Source organism: Gobio gobio (genome assembly GCF_949357685.1).
Source record: "Gobio gobio genome assembly, chromosome: 13".
Taxonomy (NCBI): Eukaryota; Metazoa; Chordata; class Actinopteri; order Cypriniformes; family Gobionidae; genus Gobio; species Gobio gobio.
This window is the reverse complement of record NC_137106.1, coordinates 8,975,365-8,989,054: the sequence shown is the minus strand read 5'-3', so window position 1 is coordinate 8,989,054 and position 13,690 is coordinate 8,975,365. Positions and strand designations below refer to the sequence as shown.

General features: G+C 38.1%; 1 protein-coding gene across 1 annotated transcript in view; it reads left to right on the top strand.

The window, feature by feature from the left end:
- The window catches only part of alk (ALK receptor tyrosine kinase), a gene marked incomplete at both ends in the record, with an annotated part of 709,791 nt that overhangs the window by 654,099 nt on the left and 42,002 nt on the right, over nucleotides 1–13,690 (top strand). The window contains 4 exons of the mRNA XM_079833880.1: nucleotides 1,056–1,221; nucleotides 9,955–10,102; nucleotides 10,214–10,324; nucleotides 11,295–11,436. Coding sequence (XP_079690006.1) covers nucleotides 1,056–1,221; nucleotides 9,955–10,102; nucleotides 10,214–10,324; nucleotides 11,295–11,436 — 567 coding nt within the window. The remainder of the gene's footprint in view (nucleotides 1–1,055; nucleotides 1,222–9,954; nucleotides 10,103–10,213; nucleotides 10,325–11,294; nucleotides 11,437–13,690) is intronic.

Sequence of the window (13,690 nt, the reverse complement as noted above, 5' to 3'; positions counted from 1 at the left end):
TGCGTCAGTACATTCGGCAGTATACACCACCATATTTATGAATGAATATTAGACAATATAATTCATTATGAAATTACAAATAAAAATGTACTTAAATCCTACTTAAGGTGGTCATTTTAATAGAAATTTAAACTATAAAACATTTTTATTTAATTGCAATTAACATGCCAGTTAAGTTTATGAAATGTGCATTATGTCTGTGCATATTTATATTTATTTTAAGGTATAAGTATGTTAAGGTGTACTTCTTTTCCTCAGGGCTATGCACCATATGCCCGTTGTTACAGGAAACCAATTAATAAAATAATACTGACACAAAATAATATTGAAATAAAACCATGTCCTTGGCCAATTTACTTAGTTTCATAAACAAAGACAATAAATAGCACATGAAGATGACGTGAATCAGCCTCCAGTCTCCGCTGGAGCTCCTGACACAGAGCTGATAAAACTGTCAGAAACATGAAATGTGCTGCGACATATTTATAATACACTTTAACCTTTAAAATCTTTGTGTGTGTGTGAGTCAATGGTGAGCATACTGTGATCTTACTGAAATGCTGACAGTGTACTCACTCAGAACATCATTCCACTCACGAATAAGTGCATTTGACATTTAGCAATGATTGAACTGAATGCTTGTAGCACTCTTTTCAGTTCTGTGAAAGACATTCCACAGGTTTCCAGCTAAGAACAAATAATCATTAATTGTCTGTGGCTTTTTGACAGCCCAGCCAGCCAAACACATCACATGGCATATCCTTCTATTTCCACCTTCTGAAAGAGTACAGACTTCTTTTGTCCAAGTTTTGCACCAATACAGTCATGTAGTAGCCTAGAAATCTAGACGCACCCTATTGTGTGCAGAGGGAATTTAAAAAGACAACCGTTTATCCCGCCCCTGGGATTGAGCTCTGCCAATGGTGTGTTCCCAGACCAAACATCTTGATGTGGCTCTGGCTTGTCAGGCTAGTCGTGTAGAGTCTTTTTCTAATTTGATTAATTTAATTCTACTGAACCTTTTTATATCTGTGGGCATTTGTGTGTGCTTGCAGCTGTCAAGTGGATATTCCACACCTGTGGAGCGACAGGACAAGACGGTCCAACGCCAACTCAGTGCAGTAACTCTTACCGCAACACCAATGTCAATGTCACTGTGGGCACTAAGGGACCATTCAAGGGCATCCAGATGTGGCGGGTCCCAGAGACTAGGAAATACAGGTACGCACACACACAAAATGTCAACCACCAGCAAAAATATCCTCCTGCAGGAGTTTAGCCAGTTACTTTTTCGACCATGAAATGGGAAGACATTCTTCTTCGGCACAATTGCTGCCTGTTATCAAGCCCGTCAGGTCATTCATGTAATTGTTGTCCGTGGAGCAGGAGGAATGAGAAAACACATTTCCAAAGTCATCAGCTTCATTGCTGAGGTAGTACCCAGACTGATAATGACATTCACTTAGCAAAGTCTAAAGAAAACAGATTTTTTTCCCAGCTCATTTCAAAGAGAACTGCCTACCTAGATAACATTTTAAGACAATGTAGGCAGTTTAAAAAGGTAGCATTATGCTGTCTGCTAAACTATCTCATTGGGCCAAATACTGAAACAAAGTTGTAAGTGGTCTCTGTGGGAAAAACCACATCAAAACAATTCAGCTCGAACAAGCCATCCAAGATGGCTGACAGAGTTGTGAGAAACACCAACGCTATCTCACGACCAATTCTTACGTATTTGTACGAGGTGGCTAATTTGTATGAATTTGTATGATTTGTCTATACTGCAGTGATTGGTATGTTTTAAGGGCGCGGTTAGGGGTAGGTCATTCATTCGAAATCATATGAATGATTTAGCAAAAATCGTAGAGCGAGATCGTACAAATTTGTACGAATTAGCCACCTCGTAAAATACATACATTGCCGTGAGATCGGGTTGGAAACACTGATTACAAATGTATTTAATTAAATACTTAAAAATGATTCAAATTATTATTAAGAATAATGCAGCTTATATTCCAAAGTTTTGGAAGTTTCAGTTTCACTTTAAATACATTCTTTAAGGCTTGGCGTGTATAAATAAAAGTTGTTTATGATGAATGCCACTATAATTTATGTTTGTTTTATACTTATATTTTTATGAATATTGTTAAGTTTAAAGGATTTGTTGTTGGGCATCCAAGATGTCGGTGACTTTGTTTCTTCAGTAGAACACAAATTAAGAGTTTTAACTCCAACCTTTGCAGTCTGTCAGTCGTATAATGCATGTGAATGGTAACAAAATCTATGAGAGAGAAAAAAAATTGTCCACAGACAAATCCAAATTAAACACTGCGGCTTGTGGCGACACATTGATATCTTAACCTGTTAGCCTGCACCCCCGCTTTTGAAAAATCCTAAGAAATGGCATAATCAGACTAAAACCGTTACAGTTAATGATTCCTTTGCACTAAAATCATAAGTATAATTATTTTCATAATCAAAAATAGCTATAATAAGCTTCAAAGTTTTGTAAAGTTATTAGAAATATATTTGTATGAAATATCTTTATGAAAATAAAATTGAAGTTGGCATTTTAGCAATCTAGAAGTGCACTACAGCTGAAGCCACATGTCTGACCATGTTATATTTCAAATCTGAAGATGATAAGTCTAAAACGCTGAATTTTATTTAATGTTTTTCAAGATCATGTCATATGATTTTATTTTGAGATTTCTCTAAAATGTTAACTGATGTTTATTGCCATCTCTTCTGAGCTACCATTCAGTTTGTCTCTATTGTTTTGAGGTGCAAACTGCCCATTCAGTTCCAGTCTCCCCAGAACACTTTCACACATCTCTGGTCTGGTTATGGCTCTAGTTATCTTATTATTTTGTCTTCATTATAATCACTGACGACTCTATTCAAACTGTTCTATTCAAACCTCATTTATGATCAAACTTCTCACTTCACCTTCTAAAGTGCCTCAAATGCCGTTGTTGACAATAGAAACATTTCAGTTGGTTTTTAATTTCAGTCTATTCAAAATTATTAATAAAAATAACGTATTTGCCCAAGTGGCAGGTGCATTGGCTAGCTAGCATGTTAGCTTAGCACACAATCAAAATACAATAAAGATTAAAACCATGTTTTTTCTCCAAAATTACTTTAGTGGGATGTTTTAAATAACATTCTGTGGTCTCATTTGGCTTCGGATCAAAAAATCAGAATCAGAAATCAGAAAAATATATCATTACATTTACATTTAGTCATTTAGCAGACGCTTTTATCCAAAGCGACTTACAAATGAGGGCAATAGAAGCAGCTAGAGCAGTCAAGGGCAACAATATCAACAATATGCAAGTGCTGTAACAAGTCTCAGTTAATCTAGCACAGAACAGAATTTTCTTATATATATTTTTTTATAAATAAATTAGACAGACAGACAATGAATAGAATGATAAGTGCTATTCTCGATCGGTCAGGTGTTGCTAGAAAAGATGTGTCTTTAGACGTTTTTTGAAAATGGCTACAGACTCGGCAGCACGAATTGAGATAGGCAGGTCAATCAACCAGGTGGGAACGGTCCAGGAAAAGGTCCGTGAGTGATTTCATGCCTCTCTGGTATGGCACCACAAGGCGTCGTTCACTGGCAGAACGTAAGCTCCTGGAGGGTGTGTAAGTCTGAACAAGCGAGTTTAGGTATATTGGTGCAGAGCCAGTGGTTGTTTTGAAGGCAAGCACCAGTGCCTTGAATTTAATGCGAGCGGCTATTGGTAGCCAGTGCAGACTGATGAAGAGAGGCGTGACGTGCGCTCTCTTCGGCTCATTAAAGACCAACCTCACCGCTGCATTCTGGATCAGTTGAAAGGGTTTGATAGTGCATGCCAGAAGGAGCGAAGAGAATGTTTTGAAAAGTGCACGAGAGTTGGAGCAGTTGTTGATTTTGTTGTGGTAGTATGTAGGGGTGGTTAATCTGTCTGATTTCCCGATTCGATTCGATTACGATTATTGAAGTCCCGATTCGATTGCAGTCGATTTTCGATTATTAACGATTCTCGATTAGCGATTATTGATTTTCCATTTCACAACAGTAAACGAAAATACACTACAAAGTGATTGCAGTATAAAAAAAAAGTCAGCTACTGAATTACTTAACTCTTTTATTGAGTAACAACAACTCTGATCACTGAAGTAGATCAGAACCAACATACTGTAGAAATTGGACAATTTTCTTCTAGAAAGACAACGTGTTCAGGTGGAGGAAGACTGCAGGTTGCAGTCGAAACATGTCAAGGTAAAGAAGAAGTTTTTTCTCCACCTAAACACCTTGTCTTTCTAGAAGAAAATTGTCCAATTTAATCATTAAGAAGACAAAATGAACATTTTTGAACAACCTACTGTAGCTTCAGCTTATATACTGTACTGTAGAACACAGTGACAAAATGTCAAGAGTGATGGATGCGGTGCGCGCGTGAGGGGGGCGGGAGCGCGTGGACCGCTCGAGCTCCTCTCGTTCGTTTCCTGACGTGAGAAAGACAAAAGGGGAAAAAACGACAGAAGAAAAACGGGTTTGTGTCGGAGGAGTGTCGAGACACGTTCGGTTCCGTGAGCGGGAGCCGCGGGTCGGTGCAGCGGAGCGGCGGTGTGTTTCCAGCATCAGTCCGGCTGTGTGTGTGTGATCCGCTCATCGCGTCCTCAGGATCGCCTTTATTCCCGCGAATGTGCGCGTCGATGTGTGTCGCGCTCGCTCATCTGAAGCGCTCATAAATCTGCGGATTGAAGGCGTTTATTCGGTGTTTGTGCGCGAATCTGAGCCGTGCTAACGTGCTAATGCTAATGTGCCTGAGCTCCAGAGGAGGCGAGGCGGGAGGATTTCTAGAGTGTTCCCTCAGAATCATCTCAGCATTAACGACAGATTTACATTCATCTAATGAACACACACACACACACACACACGGTGGTAGTGTCAGGTTTAGATAAATAAAAAAATCGATTTTTGAAAACTTTATTATCGATTCATACTCGTCCATAACATACTCGCGATTAATCGATAATCGATTTTTTTCACCACCCCTAGTAGTATGTAGTTTTAGCAGTGGAGACATTAGTAGAGAAAGTAGAGAAAGAATATCATTTTACAATGTTCTGCATATTGTTAAAAGCTATGTCGAATAGCATAAATATAATCTATTATGAATACACCCAACATGGTATAAAGAACACAGACAAACCATACATCGTCGCGATTGTGTGTTTATTGTCTTCAAATGTCTCTATTTGCATCTTTAGCGATCTCAGGAAGCTTTTATTATGGACTTCTATTATGGCACATGGTATCTTCTTCGTCTGTCTGAACCATATATGGACCACATGTGCACAGAGCGCCCTCCGGCTGCCAGGATGAATTGAAAACAACACATAAGAGTCTCCATCGCTCATGATTAGGCTACATCTGTGCATTTTGAGGAAGTATTGAATAAAAAATACTCCTCTGTTTAGAAATTTGACACAGACATATGAGAATCTATCAATATGTCTCCTCATCTGCACACTTTTGAACTAAAAGCCCTGAGGGATGTTGATTTGTCGCGAGTTTTCGTGAGGAGAATAGAGGAGTTTTTTTTATGAATGAGAGCAGCTGAGGCTCATATTACAATCAAACTGTACCGACGCGGTTTTCATATTCATAACTCCTGACACATATTAACAAATTACTGTCACTATAAGACTTTGAGAATAAAACAGAGGTAAAAAATGGAAGCTTGACTCTTAGATCTTTTAAAGGATGTATAGTTTGTCAAGGTAATTACTTACATCTGACAGTCATTTGAGCCAATTTAAACAAATAAAGCTAAGGACGAATGCGCTCTCAATCCGGTTAAGTGGTTAAGACATGAAACGATCGGTTTGTGCGAGAAACCGGACAGTATTTATATCATTTTTACCTCAAATACACCACTATGTCCAACAGCCTTGAGCACGCGATCACTTCCGGTGAGTGAGGTCTGTACTAGGCATGGGCGATATGGCCTAAAATCTGCATTGCGATTATACATTGCAGCCTCTTGTGATAACGATATATCACGATATATAAATTATAATAGAACCATTTCGGAATACATAGGTTACATAGACCCTAAGGAAAGCCAAACTGCTAAATGTATTGTTTTAAAAAGAAAGAAAGAAACACTGTATGTAGTTTTAAGAACATTTATTGTACAAAACTGTAATTATACAACATAATGTTGCAGATAAATAAAATTCAAGTACAAATTCTTTTGTGTAATGCACAGATACTTTAAATAAAAACATATTTCAAACAAAGTTTCTCACCTGCAGCCTAATATAACACAATTGGTTTTAAACATTTTGTTCTCTTAATGAAAATGAAAACTGGTGTCTTGTTAATAAAGGAACGGATACTGTGAATTAAGGAATAGGGATGTCATGATACCAAAATTCCAGTGGTCGGTACCAATTCCATAAAAAAATGTACGGTACTCTGTACCAATTTCGGTACCACAGCAAAATGTTTTTAAATTTTTTTTCTTTATTTAACTATTTAAATTGTTTTAATTCGATTCAATAAGTTTATTATTTATAATGATAATCATTATAAGTAAATAATACATAAACATTTAATGGCTGTTTGCTGTTTAAAAGTAAACATTGTTTATAAAAAAGATCAAGTGAAAAATAAGCAACCGTGCCCGCACATCTGCGTCCATCATTCACACTGAGACGCAGGACATGCAGGAGTATTTAAATAGTATTTTGCAGTTTGCAATTATTTGAGTTGGTAGAACAGATTAGTCGTGTTATCTCTCTAAGCCGGAGCTGTGTGGCTCTAAATTTCACGGGTAGATTGCGCCATCAACATGCATTATCGCGATAGTGCAATAGAAGTAAAATCTCTATCGCACTAGTCTGTACACGATATGGCGTAGTTTATGCAAGCGCCGGAAGTGATCTCTCGCGTGTATTTCTACGCCAAATCGTGTACATTGACCTCACTTACCGGAAGTGATCGTGCGCTGAAGGCTGTTGAACATAGTGGTGTATTTGAGGTAAAAAATGATAAATGATGATAAATACTGTTCGGTTCATTTGTGTTCTACTGAAGAAACAAAGTCGCCTATATCTTGGATGCCCTTGGGGTAAGCAGATAAACAGCTGATTTTTGGGTGAACTATCCCTTTTAATTATTTTAAAAACTCTGTTTGAATGAATGATTCAATGACAAATATTTTTTTTTTTAAAGGCACTTTGTGTTAGTTATGCATGTAGTTGTGCATGTTACTTTCTAAGGTCGACATACTTTATTTTGATCACTTCCATAGACATTGTTTTTTATATTCAAACTATAAACTTTCATCCTAGTTCTTCTGTGATTTAATATGAATATTTGTGAAGCTGTTTCATTCCTATTCAAATGCTCTCTGTGGGTCAGCCACAACTCTGACAAAATCACTCCAGAACATTCAGATCTGCGTCTAAGGTTTAATAGACACAGGCGATTCGTTGTCATTTAGGAATGAGATTGCGTGGGGGTTTGAATTGAGATTGCAATCTTTTACCAATTAATCGTGCAGCTCTAGTTCATAGTGTTTATAATGTACTTTTTTCTCATTCTCTAATTTATTAACTTATTTTATGGAAAATACAGTAATCAAAATGGACTATTTCACCCAATATTGAGGTATGTCATTTTTTTTTTTTTTTGACTTTATAAAATGTATTTTGTACACGAGCAACATCGCTTGTTTTTAGATGAGATTCTTGAACTAAAGCCAGGTCTACATTGTGCCTGTTTAAACTATGCAGAAACTTTGTTCTCTTTATAGGACTATTTAAACCTCTGATGTTAACTGAAATCATTGAGATATTAACCATTATCATGTAAACTTTGACTATATTAAAGGCTAAAAAATGAATTATTTTAGACAAGACTAGTTTGATTGCACATTTCGTTACTAACATATACAAAGAGATACATGGCAGGACGAAACTCCCCCCTCCCCCCTCCCCCAGACCGCTAGATATTCCCCAACTTGTGTATCGGTACCGTGACAAAGTCATACGTTCCACTGATCCGAAACTCACCCGCTCCCTTCCGTGTGTAAATGTCAAAAACATTGGTTAACAGGAACAATAGAACTATAAATTACACATTCAACTAAAAGCACGCCTTTATGCGTTAAATACTCTCAAAGTTAGTGCTGCCCAGATCAGGATACCAGTCCTGAACGTCAAAATACCAACAAACAACAAAAAAAAAAAAACTTAAGAGCAGTATAACATTAAGGATGAAATGACATTCAGCTTATTGGTAGCTTATGTTTATCCAAAGTAAATGTAGTGTCCTTAACCATACAGTTTCACTTCTATGGATAGTCCTACCAGTAAGTTATACCGATGGCTGGTTAATTATCAGTTTGATTCGTGTCCATCTCGTATGGATTGACATCGGCGAAAGTCAGCTGCCGTTTTGCCCGTGAGGTGTCTGCGATCTAAAGTCGGAACTCCTCTGCTTCTTGTGGCGAAGAGAAAGACAGTTTCTCACCATTATGCATGACGCGTAGAATGGCTGGGTAAATCAAAAAAGATTGGATTCCTGAAGCTCGCAACTCCTTCCGTGTATCCGCAAAGTTTTTCTGCCTTTGCGAAGTGTAGGCGCTGTAGTCAGCAAAGAATTTCAGCCGATTCTCGCCATCCAGAATTGGTCCTCTCTTGCTCACCTCTCTTGCCCCGTCTAAGATAGATTGACGGTCTTGATATCTCAGCACTTTAAAAATCATAGTGCGACCCGTCTCATGGACCTCTGCTGTCCATAGATGCGGTGGGCTCTTTCGATCTCTATCGGCCTGTTTGAGAGCGAGGGGATCCACTTTGGAAGCATTTCTGTGAGAAAGCGTATCGCGTCGCCTCCCTCACGGTTTGGTGCGAGACCAACAATTCGAACATTATTGCGTCTTTCTCGATCTTCCAATTCTGCCAGTTTTGATTGAAGTTTAGACGCATCTGATTTGCAGCCGACTACGTCTTGTTTCAGGCCTCTCGTCTCACGTTGGATATTGTCCACTTTGTCAATAAGCCCGCGCACAACAGTCATCTGTGATTGAAATTCGGCAGTCAGTGACTGCATGCACTGTGTCACATCTTTCATCGCAGTGTGCACTGCGTTCCGGACAACTTCTTCCAACGTATCTTGTTGTTTCGTTAATGCCACAGAAATGGCGTCCGCCATGTCTTCACTGCACGTTGAAGATTTCATCCGTTTTACAGTCGGGGTTTTCGCGGGCGAGGATGCAGCCTTCTTGTTGGCATTCATCATGTTTAAAGGTGTGTTTAGACTGTTAGATTTGTAAATTTTAACCTGTTAAATATTGATAAAAGAGGGAGCGTGCTCGGAGCTCTAAAGATCGGCAGCCATCACGTACGAAGCGTCACGTGATCCCCCGTGTTATGTCATTTTAATGAGTAAAAGAGTAAGAGGTTGTTAGTTTGGTAAATGCTAATATCAGAATCTTCTGGAATTGCTGCTGCTTATATAGAGTGTTCCAATCCCTTCATGAGGTTTCATCTCAGTTAAAATGCTGCTTATGTAGAGTGTTCCAATCCCTTCATGAGGTTACATCTCAGTTAAAATGCTGCTTATGTAGAGTGTTCCAATCCCTTCATGAGGTTACATCTCAGTCAGGAATGCTGCTTTTGTAGGCCGTAGGGCAGCTCACAATATTAGCTCACTATATGTCATCCCTGGTGTAGTTACTAGAAGTTAGGGCTTGTAATTAGAAGGCTGCCATTTTGATCTCTGTAAGAAGTGAGTCAAGAGCCATCGCCATTGTGCCCTTGAGCAAAGCACTTAACCCCAGGTCACTCCAGGAGAATTGGCCTTATAATAAGTGCTCTAATAAGTCACTTTGGAAGAAAGCATCTGCTAAATGACTGCTTACTTATTTGTCTTGGGTTTAGGATCACGGTGTATGGAGCAGCTGGTGGACGCAGCGTCCTGGCTGTTCACAAGTCACATGGGGTGTACATGACCGGAGACTTCCTGTTAGAGAAGGATGAGCTGCTGTATATTCTAGTGGGACAGGAAGGAGAGGATGCTTGCCCTAATGTGAGTAATCCTTTCAACATGTCCCTGTGCTATTCAGAAGAGAAAAAAAGAGTATGATTAGCATCTTGTAAAGCATAAGAGGATCTTATTTGTTTGGTTTTGTTTTGATAGATGGTGCCGACTATGGACCGGATTTGCAAAGAACAGCAAGGACCCTCTATCAACAAGACCCAGCTCAAAGGAGGGGGCGGCGGAGGAGGCGGGGGCACCTACGTCTTCAAGGTGACCCTTTATAAAAACATTTTAAATTGGATTATTTCTACATCAAAACATGTGTACATCTATTGCTCATTTTTAAAACGCACTGTAATCAATGGCTGTAATATTAAATGAGAAAGTCCTCAAACCTCAAATTATTTAAAAAAAGCTGTTAACCCCCTCGAGTCGGCGGTCGCGATCGACTCTTTTTTTTCTTATCAGTGCCAAAGAGACTCAAATAACTCAAAATAAGTTTTTTTAATCATTCAGGCAAGTGTTATACATCATTATAATCTGATAAGTTTAAAAAAAATTGTGTACAGTCACAATAAAAACAAAATGTTTTGCTTTTTGCAAAATAAAGAAAACCAACATGATGGCGATCTGCAGCCTCTCTGTCAAAGACGTTCATTCAGATAGTCTTCAGAAAATGACCTCTAGCTTAGTGAATACTTGTCTCTCAAACATGAGACATTTGTCTAAAGAAACGCTGAAATGTCAGGTTTTAAATAAAACAAATATGCTGTGTTTATGTAATCTGTTTGAAAAGAGAATGATATCAGTCACCCGCGAGCTGACACATTTTAAATCAGTGTATTGTTTTATGTGAATGAGTAGGCTGAATGATTCTCACATCAGTTTGAAGCAAAAACTCTAGGCGACAACACCCATGAGTCAAAAGTCTTGTGGACACAGATCTATTGTGTGTTTTGAGGCCTTACTTTTAAAACAATCTTTTTAGTTTTTTCAAAAACCATGCATAAACATTTTTCTCTCAAAAATACAAGCATGTACATACATGTTGCTCAGATATTATGGTTGCCAAGTTTGTGCTGAATACAGTGTAATTAAACTTTTTCCATTAATGTGTTTATAAGCAACTGAAAAAAAAACACAAATGTCAGAGCATGTCAAAGCTTCTAAAGGGCCCCAAAACAGCTCAGACTCCCAGGGGTTAAAAACTAGTCACACTTGATGTTTCCACTGGTTACAGGTGGTGAATGGAGTCCATATTCCGCTACTCATCGCTGCTGGAGGCGGAGGCCGTGGCTACAGCAGCCAATCGGAAACCCCAGAGGAAGTGATGGACAGGAATCCCAGCATTCAAGGCCGCAATGGAAAATCAGGCACTGCAGGTAAGCTTGATGTGCCTCTCAATAGCTTTGTAATGAATTACAAATTGTCTGTATTATATTATGCTAATTTTAGCATGCTATTATTGAAGTCTGATGTTAGGCCGATTCCTTCTGGTAAACAGCCAATGGCAGTGAAGCAGAAAATATTGCACAGAGCAGAGATTTTTTTTTTTTTTTAGCTTCATATGGACAGTTGGAAATAAGATTTTCATTACCTGGATATCAAGTTTGCTTATGAAAAAAAAAGAAAAAATGCTGATACCCCAAGATTTTTTTCTTTCCTTGACACGGACATACTCATTTTCTTTTCTGCCTGGGTTTCAGAATAGACCTTAATCCAGTCTGAGATTGAATATGATTTGTGTGGCAGTTTCTTTAAATTCCCTATAGCAGTGGCTGAAAGAGATTGATCCTGCAAATTAGTTTTGGAATACTGGGTGTTGAATATTCTTGAGATTTCTTGACCAGGTTTTTTGGTTGATTGGAAGGTGATAACAACACTTCAATAATAACGCGTGCTCTCCAGTCTAAGGCACATGCGTGCGCGGCTGTGCGTCTGCTGAAGGTTCTGCATGTGTTGTGGGTGCTCTGGTCGTCTCCTGCAATGGCTTCTATCGGGTGCGCTTTTCTCAAAGGCTAGTTTCCCACTGTGCTCTGTTTACTAGGGCCCTATGAAATCGCTTTTATTTTTTCCCAAATTCCGTTTTTTCCGTTTTAATTTTTGCTAATTCCTTTTTTTTTTTTGGGAATTCATTTTTTTTACCCTTAACTATTATTTTAGTCGTAAAGAGTGTGTTTTTAATGTTAATATATTATAACATAAAACGTAAATTTATTGAGGTAACAAACATCACATTTACTTTTCAGGACAAATACCGCATGATGCAACATAACACTGCACTCTAAGCACTTCAATTCACAACAAAATATTAATGCTGTGAATTTATCATTTAAAAAAAACTAATTAATCTCATTATTTCTGTAATTAATCATGATTAATTGCAATTAAAAACATTGGAGTTTTTAATATTTTGATATTGTAATAATTTCAGTTTACTCCAAATTAATTTAGAAACAACTTAAAGACAGTATATTTTAAATGTGTGTTGTAATGGCATCTTTTTATGAATGAAGGCCAGTATCACTGATATTATTGTCTATATGAAACATTGATGACGTTACATTACAGTATAACTGAAAGCTACCAATTTCAACATTTATTAGGCTTTAAAAAATAACAACTTTTAATTGAATTGAACTTAAAACAATATTTACATAAACCCATTATAATAAATGTTATGGGCTATTTACCTGTGGCCTTCCCTGTCAGACATAGTCCTCACAGAAATTGAATAAAGTTATCAACACCTTTCTTAACAGCATAAATAATAAGTGAAATATAGATGAATCATCATTAAAGCTACAATCTTCTCTGTTCCCGTTGTTCTTTGAACATTAATGACAGACATTATCAGTGCTACTGTCACTTTAAGATCTACCTCAGCCAAACATGATGCGGATCAGACGCGCATCTCATTTTCTCTCAAGTTCATTTAAGGCATTATTTTCCATACAGTACATTAAAGTGCATTAAAAACAAGGCAAAATACAGCAAGTACTCCCCGTGAGGGAACTGCTCGGCCTGGTACTGAGGGCTTAGCATTGAGTTTCTTAACTTTTTCGCCGACGAAAGCAGAGCCGCGGAGAGACGCTTTGCCATACTCTCATTGTTTTGAAGGCGGAGCTGAAATGACGGGAGGGGTTGTGTTGCCCAGATTTTCTTCCCCCGGTCTGCATTTTCCCCAAACATACGTTCTTCTCCCACACAAAACCGCATTTCATTCCAAATATGTCAAATTCCGGGAAATTCCGCGTTAATATGCCAATCATAGGGCCCTAGTTTACTGCCGCTGGGGTCAGAGAGCATAGCCCAAAACCTTCGCTCCTAATTCCATCATGACATTACTGCGTAGCAGGAAGAGCCCAGCATGACTCGCATGTACAACGTTTGATCAATATTAATCACATTTCATCTCGAGGTTTTCATTTGTTTCATATCCTCATCTATCCTCCAGAACATTGGTATGAGTCAGTTGCTGTATTTATCTTTCTCTAGTCTCTTTACTCTTGGATGTTATTTTCTGATGTCTCTTTCTACGTACATCAGCACTTCAGGTTAGATTATTTTTTTTACTAGTGCTAGACCATATCACATCTTTTTCTTCCCTGCAGATATACATAAAACAAGGTGAAT